We start from the raw sequence: 8,598 nt of genomic DNA on the forward strand, positions 1-8,598 counted from the left end.
CACACACACACACACAGGGATGGATTGAATTTGCTGGTCCTTTTTTTGTAACGGACCTTATTAAACCCAGGTCACTCTCTGTGTGTTCTTTTTCTGACTTTCTCCCATCGCTCTTCTTTTATTTTATTTATTTTCTCTTTGCCTTTTTTTTGTATATCTGCAGGTCTGCAGAGGTTTTGCGAGGACATTGAAATGATGATTGGTTTCCAGCCAAACCGATTCTGGAGAATCTGCTGGGCCTTTGTGACTCCAACCATTCTGACGGTGTGTTTATTTTTTGCTCATCTCATTCTCTCAGGCACACAGTGACATGTGCGGCTTAAAATGTTGCCATTTCCGCTGCCACCTTTAAAGTTCATTGATTTGCAATTGGAAAGAAAGAGGAGGTAAATTGCTCCTGTTACAGTGAAATCGAAAATTATCTCTTCCTTCTAATTCCTGTCATGTCACCGAGTCTCAAGTTGTTTGTGTTTTTCCAAAATAGCTAGTGTGGCATGAGTTCAGCTGCTGCAAACACACATTCATTTCCATAGCATACTCCCTATAAAATGGCCACTTATTTGTCATATGCGGTGTAGCAGAAGCTGTAAATCCCAATGAACAGTATTTACCAGCGTGTCAGTGTTGGACAGTGGCCAGCATTAATGTTGGTAATTGTAATGGAAACCACCGTAGCTCCAAAGCCGAGGTGACGATGACAAATGGAGCAGTATTTGGGCCGGCTGGTCATCCCGCTGCTCTCGAGGGAGATCAGATTTCCTCTGGGAGCTCATTGATGCACAACCCCAGGCTAATCTATTTCTGTCTGCCTTCTTTTTTCTGTTTGTTCTCCACTCCTTCGTCTTATTCTAATCCTTCACAGCCAAATGTTCTGTAGAATGGAGGTAGAATTTGTTTCTACTCTGTCCCTCACTGCTGCTCACTGCTGCTCACTGCTCATATAGTAAAAAGGAAGCTCATCCATCCTCTTTTATATGGAACAGTGGGCACAGCTTTAGCTATGTGTCCTCAGTTCAGTGCAGTTAATTGGGAAGAAATCTACTGTTCAGTCCTTGTTAATGCAGAAAAACATTACACAGTTGAACAACTACGACAGCAGTCAAAAAACTACTAATTTGGGCCATTGTTTTAAGATTTACAGTTGTTTCTTTTACCAATGCGGCAGTAGTCTTAGGAGGATTTCACACAGATTAGTACACCCCAAAATCTAGTTTGTTGTGTACCAGGACTCAGGCACGGTCAACTTGAATAAGAGGCCTTGAGTACAGTTCATGTGTACTCGGCTACACATCAGGTGTGAAAACAACATTAGCAGAACATGGAAGCTGGCTGCTATTTCGAAAATAAATTCTTACCTCTTTGTTAGTGATTTCTTGTGATCATTATTCATGTAATGAGCTGGCTTTCCACCGTTTTCTCTTCAGCTGTCTACCAATGTAATCGCTTCACTGGAAGGCATGGTACGGAGCTATAAAAAAAAATATATAAAAACAGCCTAGTTTCCTTGATTCACTGGTTTGTGCAGGGCATCCTGGTACTGAGTCTGTACCAGTGGAAGGGGATGACCTACGAGGACTACACCTACCCCACCTGGTCCATGGTTATGGGCTGGCTCATGGTCATCTGTTCTGTCATCTGGATCCCAATCATGTTTGTCATTAAGATGTACCTCGCCCCCGGCAGCATAAGCGAGGTAATAATTGAGACAAAGCCGTGACGAGACATTGTCACGTATGTTTTGTTTTTGTCTGCTTCACACACACACACACACACACACACACACACACACACACTGTCCCACACGCTCAGACACACACAGACACACACACGCTGTCGGAGAAATCAATAGTCTCATCCTTTGCTCATTAGCAGGGAGAGGCGGGCTGCTGGCTGAGTATTAATTTGAAAATTTTTTTTGGGAGTCCGGCGGGTCCCTTTTAAATACTCAGATTAATGGATGATGATGATCGTGGCTTTCTCTCCTAACATCTCTGTTCCCTCAGCAGCTCAGACAGCAGCCTCAATCACAGACCATCCTCCAACTTACATTTTAATTTCTTTGCTTGACTGCAATAAATGTATAATCATCATAGTTTCAATTTACATTAAGGCGATATTGTATACTACTGCTGCAAAACAACTTCCCCACGTGTTTTGAGGATATTTTTTTTTTTAGAAAAGGCATTAAATCAGTTTTTACATCATCTCAGGGTCACAAGAGTAGACATAAGCCATGGTAAGGAAAACTAGAGGAGCCAGTTAACAATGAAAACAGAAAGAACCACAAACAGGAAGACTGTAAAAGGTGTTCAACTGTAATGTCATTAAGATCAAAGTGCCAAGTATATAATCACACCTACGATGATAAAGTAAAAAGGGCCATGTTTGACATTAATAATAAGTTGGGTGCTTTAACAGTATGTAGCGCTTTTATACCAAAGCACTTTACAATGTCAGTCACCCACATGTTCTCACACCAGTGTCGTTCAACGCAGTGGCCTTGGAGCAACCTGTAAGACTGGGGTTCAGTGTTTTGCTCAGTTGTGGACAGACGGTGCCAGAGATTAAACCTTCAAACTTACAATTAATTAATGCCTCGCTAGCCTTGGCTATACAAGTTGAATCCACATACTTCATATTCAAGGCCAATCCGCTACTAAACATAAACCAGCAGGAATATTTGATCCAAAACTTCAACTCTATGTGAGAAGGTTGTCCATGAATTGCAGGATTGCCAGTTCGATCCCAGACTCCTTATTTGTATGTGCAGTTGTCCTTGAGGAAGACACAGAGCCCAGTTACTACTGACGGTTAGGCCTGTGCTTTGCGTGGTAGGTCGTTGCCATCTGTGTGTAAGTGTGTGTTTGTTTGGTGGAAATGCAGTCCAACAGTGAAAACTTTGGTAATAGTTAAGTATGCAATATCTAGTACCTGAATTGAACCAAAAATGGTTCCAGTACCCTAATTCAGTACAACCATAACCCTAACCACAACATACCCATATTATTTTGGTGTTTTTAAATAAGGACATTTTCAGCCCTGTTGTTTCAGCTTTAAGCTAGTGGCCCGCCCCTCTACCTCTTATTGGCTCTGACCATGGCAGGTTTTTCTAAGCCTACCCATCTCAATCCCTTTGGCTAAACCTAACCGACCTCTGCAACGAAAGAAACAAACACCAGCCAATCAGAAACAGAGTAGGGCGGGTCTTTATGGAATAGAAAAATATCAGGTGGGTGTTTTGGGGTTTGTACAAGTCCTACTTTGGCAAAAGCATTATTGGCAGTAAGAAGTAAGAAGTAAGGGGACTCATGGACACAAATCAGAAGTGCTGGTGACAACTGCCCCCTTCCAGGCACTGACAATATATTATAACTTGCCTTTTGATTCCCTTTTCTTCAGTTCAGGAATAGTATCAAAACAGATACTGTGGCAGACCGAAATGCACACTGCTAAATATTCTACACATAAGAGCTATAACAAGCAAGCTACTGTTAGAGAACACAACTCTGTGCCTTATCACCCACTACAGATAAGATTTATTATATCTTCCCATATAAACTTGCTTTGTGTTGCCTCTCCTCTCGCAGCGTCTGAAGCTGGTCTGCTCCCCTCAGCCCGACTGGGGTCCTTTCCTGATGAAGCACCGTGGGGAACGCTACAAGAACATGATGGACCCTCTGGGAACCAACTCCCTGGGGCTCAAACTGCCCCCCAAGGACTTCCAGCTCGGCTCCTACCAGTAGCAGCCACCCCAGCTGCACCACATCCACCACCTTCAGCCCCAGCAGGGGGCACCGTGAGGGGGGCAACTTCCACCTCTTCTTCTCCCTCCTCCCCTCTCTCTTTCTCCTATCCGTACTTCACCCTCTTTGCTTCCTGTCTTCCTCCCTGTATCATGGATGTGGAAACAGGCTCCCTTTGTTCTTCCCTCTCTTCTTCCTCACCACTTCCTCTCTTCTGCCAGGGAGGAGTGGCTGCCCAGGTGGAGTCTACTCCTCCGCTGCTGCTTTGTACTCGGTTAATGGGCTATCATTGCCTCCCACACATGACCACTGATTACTTCAGAACCCTTCCCAGGGATCTTTATTCCAAGAGAAAAATTGTGTCATAAAATGACACAGCTCAGACTGCACTTGCAATATTAGACTCACCGTAGCTGCTCCCTATGGAGTCGTGTGTGTATGTGTGTTTGTGTGTGTGTGTGTTTGTGTGTGTGTGTGTGTGCCATCATATTTGTGTGTAGAGATAATGAATCATCTTGGTGCAAGCAGACACAAAACAAAAAGAAAATTGAGCGACAGCGGTTCAACGAGCTCGACGGGGATCTGTGTTTTTGTTCCATCTGTGTACAAAATTCCATTGGCGCTACAAATAATATCAACTGCCTCGGGAAAAAAAAAGAAAAAAAACACAGTATGCACTGGTATCGCATTTTGTTCCAGCAGTATATATGTATATTCACATTAGCTATTGCTCAGTCGCTCTTGCTTTGTTAAAAATAGATTACAAGATCTGCAATTTGTGCCTCCTACGTCCCAGTAGAGTAGCGAATGCATCCTGATTACCACTTTGAGTAGATACACTTTGGCCTGGATGACTCTGCAGTATGATAGAAGCTTGAGTCTATTTTTTCTCTCCGAATCTGAGGGACCATTTGTGATACCCTCTCTCTTTATCTATTTATTGAGCCGTATACCTGTTATCCTCTATTGTATTATCCTATAATGTAAAGTAGCACATTCCTAATGTAGGTAACCACTAGAGTAGTCTATCCTTCCTTTAGTAGGTGATAACGTGGCCATTTAACCTTTTTAGGTCTTGAAAGGTGACCTGATAGTCACTTTGTGCATATATTTTAGATGGTGCGTTTATGTGTTGTGAACTTGTCAAGCCATCTGTGAAAACCATCTTTACAATGTACATTACATCAGTAGAGTAACAGTATAAAGTATATAAATATATATGTGTATATATATGTATATATATACTTTATACATATAGAGTTATATATGTATAGCATCATCGGAGGAGAGAGCTAGCAAGATGGAGATTGAGAATGTGTGTGTGAGTGTATTTCATGTCTCTCTGAACCACGTTTCTCTTGCTAGCTGGATAATATCTTGTACAATGTGTACACTTCTTAAAAAAAATCTTCAAGCTGTACGTGTGTGTGTTGTCGCGTCCTCATAATGTTAGGAGCAGCTGCTATGTGTGAGTAGATGAAGATTAGACTAGAAAATGGCCTCCTTCTTTCCTGGAAAGTGTACTTTGTCTCTTGATGTTTGTGGTAGAGCTCCGGAGACCTCGTTGCCATTTCAGACTTATGCCTCTTGCTTCTCTGTGTGTCCTCATGAAAACAGGGTCTCAGGTATACTCGATTCCATCAGACTACTCCGGTAGTTGTAGGAATAATAGCATTCAATGCATAGGAAACAGAGAGAAGAGCCATCCTAATGCTAAACTATTTTGGAAGGAGTCTGGAAGTGTCCTGTAAAGGATCAGAATCAAAATACTACTTCCTGATGACCTCAGTGCAGCATCACTTTGCTTTTCGCTTGCTGTTGCTTAAATGCGCCTTGCAATGATTATACAGGACATACAAGTGACTTAGCCTGTTTTGGCCAACTGTGTGCAGTGCTAAATCAAGTATCTTGGTTTTCATTATGTTTATATGTATGGAAAACAAGAATTAGTTAAGATTAATTTAAGATCTAATTTTGAATGCCTTGTAATCGACTTGAAATTGTATTGTCTCTTGAGCCAGTTTGTGGAATCAGTTTTATTTGCACATGGAGAAGGCTTTCATCAACTTCACGGTCGTCTTGCTCACACTGTGGTCCATCAGAATCACTCAAATTACTGTAATTTAGAGCATATTTCCCTTCAAGTTGTGCTGTTAAGACATCATCAGCAGAAGTTAGCTACTGTAAGAGTGTTTCCTGGGGGCGTAAAGTCATCTCGGGATGTTACACCACAGCAGCCTGAAAGAACAGTCCTGTGCAGCTCAACAGGCGTGCTATCTATAAATGTGACATGACAGGCAGCCAACCTTTACTTTGTCAGCTTTCAACCAATTACCTAAAAAGTAACACAATGCATCTACTCAGAAGCAATTAGTACTTTCCATGCTTTGACCAGTTGAATATGCATTTTCATGATGACACAATGTCGATTGGCTTTATTATGCTTTTAACACTGCAGGCGTTTACTTGAGTTGAGTGGCTGAAGTGTTTTAAATAGAGGCTGCAGGTATGGATGCAATAACAGTTGCTCAGAGGTTCTCCTTAACTATTTCTCTAAGCCATGTCTTTTAATAATATTGACACGGAAATAGCACAGATATGATTTAAGAGGTTGTACGGTTTGAAAACAAAACATAATCAATTAATGAGCACAAAAAGGCCTGCTGTTAAATAGCTTGCTTGCTCCACAGTGTTGCTTTTGTTAATACTGTGTATTTAGCTCTATTTGTTCAAACGTGATAATAATGTATGTCTGTGTATGCTTGTGTGTGTGTGTTTGTCTCTGTATTCGTTTTACTGAACTCCACTGTCAATCAGATGTTTGCATGGCCAGTCTCAGAGTAGATCGCTGAAAGAAGCAGAGGAGATTTACAAGACTTTTCTTTCCTAGGATGCCTCGGCCTGATGGTCCTCTTTCTCTTTCCTGACAGACGTGAGGATCTTAGACCACCAATTGTGAACATGAGCTGTGTAAAACAAACTTTTAACACTGATATGCTCCAAAAAATTCAACCCTATGGCAACCACTCGCTTGAGAGCAGGGGTGCGAGCAGGTTGGAATTTGAAATCATGTGTTAGATGTATTGGACGGTATGGTCCTTTTATTCCCCGAGATAGATTTGAATGATTTCCTTTAGGACCACAGATAAATAGCTATGTGTTTTGTGTCCTTGTTTCCATTTCGACTGGGCTTCTCTGCTTTTGGTTTGAGAAAAAAAAAATGGCTTAGGGTTCAGTTAAAACTACATTGCTTCACAAAATATAACACTGAAGAGCTTGCATGTGCAGTTTGTGTTGCCGTAACTCAATGTCCATGTATAGTAATCCTTGTCCTTTCTCTCTCAATAATATAAGTCCGTGCATGTTTACTTTAGAGAGTTTTTTGTTCGACATAATGTTTAGAAACGGAGGGTTGCTATTGTCCTTCTTACAGAGGAGTAAGACATAAAAAAAAGAGAAAAAGTAACTGTCAATTCGCTTTGCCTGCAAGTCAACTTTGGGCAGTATAGGTAACCAAAGAAAGAGTACTTTAAACTAGGGTTGTAGTGAAAACAGAAAAACAAACTTTAGAAGAAAAAAGGAACGTGTCATCTGCGTATAAGAGGTTGAGATACTGCCATTCATGTCCCATGTAGTGTTCCTTGATGTTTGCCAATACGTTACAAAACATCTTCAGGTAACCATTGGCCTTATAGATGTCCTCTAATGGTAGAATATTGTATGTATTTCAAAAATAACACCACAGAATAGCTTATCATCTATCTCATATGGTAACAGTATTCCTATTGTTATGTCTGTTGTGTCTTTTTGGCACTTTATTGTCCGACCTATGAATGCATAGGTTAAATTTCCAATTACTTGAGTAATGTCATATATTTCTGTGTGTTCTATGTGAGGTACTGCTGCCTATGGATATAGATATGTGCCTCCAACAGCTCATGACATCCTTTGTTTTGAAAGTAGAGACTAGATATATAACAAATATCTTTTAAAATCGGTGTGAGATATAAAAAAATAAGAAAATATATATCATATATGTGAAATGCATTTATTTATTTTCAATGTCATCAATCTTTGAGGCCCTACCTCAGATTTTGTATTTATGTATAGAAATGCAATTGGATTATAGTATCTTTGCCAATAATAATATATCGCTATTATATCATGAAATGTATAACCTATGAATCAATAAATAAATGTTATTGTTTTATTTGTTGTCACTGGCTTCTTTTAGACAGGCCCCCTGCTGTATCTGTGAAGCTATAAACAATAACAACAAGGAAATTAGGTTAAGCCAGTGAGTCCCCTTTGTGACCTGTCAATCAACTTTTATAGTCAGCTGCTAAATAACTGAAGGCATCACAGCTGTGTGAAAGTGTTACACACTGTCTGTTGTTTACTGGAAAATCATGATCAAAGAAGAGATAAAAAAAAAAAGATGATTTGAACGCTGCTGCAGGCATGTTGTTTGTTGGTACATACTATGTGCTGCTGAACACCACTGACTGTGGCAGGCAGTTAGCATATTTCATGTCAAACTAATTTGCAATTTAGATTTATTTGCATGCATGCAGCACAGCGGTTTGTACAGTATACAGTACACAGCAGTAAGAAGTTCCTTAATACTGGAAAGCAGAAAGTCTGTAGACATTATTGAATTCATTGCCTCAATGGCATCAAGGCAAAGGCAAAGGAAAAAAATAAGTTGTTTATATTTATATTTATGCATATTGATTTGCAGTACTTGATTTTTATCTCTCTTTATATTTTCTACATACAATGTTTATTTTTATGCACCAAAACACCAAGGCAACCCACTTGTATGTGAACCTAATTGGCAGTAAACCTAATTATT

At 40.4% G+C, this 8,598-nt stretch overlaps 1 protein-coding gene across 1 annotated transcript in view; it reads left to right on the plus strand.

Annotated features, from left to right (window-relative positions):
* The window catches only part of slc6a5 (solute carrier family 6 member 5), a 22,413-nt gene extending 14,585 nt beyond the window's left edge, over window positions 1-7,828 (plus strand). Inside the window, exons 12-14 of the mRNA XM_035652002.1 lie at window positions 164-264; window positions 1,526-1,693; window positions 3,588-7,828. Coding sequence (XP_035507895.1) covers window positions 164-264; window positions 1,526-1,693; window positions 3,588-3,743 — 425 coding nt within the window. The 3' untranslated portion in view covers window positions 3,744-7,828. The remainder of the gene's footprint in view (window positions 1-163; window positions 265-1,525; window positions 1,694-3,587) is intronic.
* Window positions 7,829-8,598: the final 770 nt, after the last annotated feature.

The sequence above is a fragment of the Morone saxatilis genome, unplaced genomic scaffold, assembly GCF_004916995.1.
Source record: "Morone saxatilis isolate NCDOM2014 unplaced genomic scaffold, NCSU_SB_2.0 Contig11, whole genome shotgun sequence".
Classification (NCBI taxonomy): Eukaryota; Metazoa; Chordata; class Actinopteri; family Moronidae; genus Morone; species Morone saxatilis.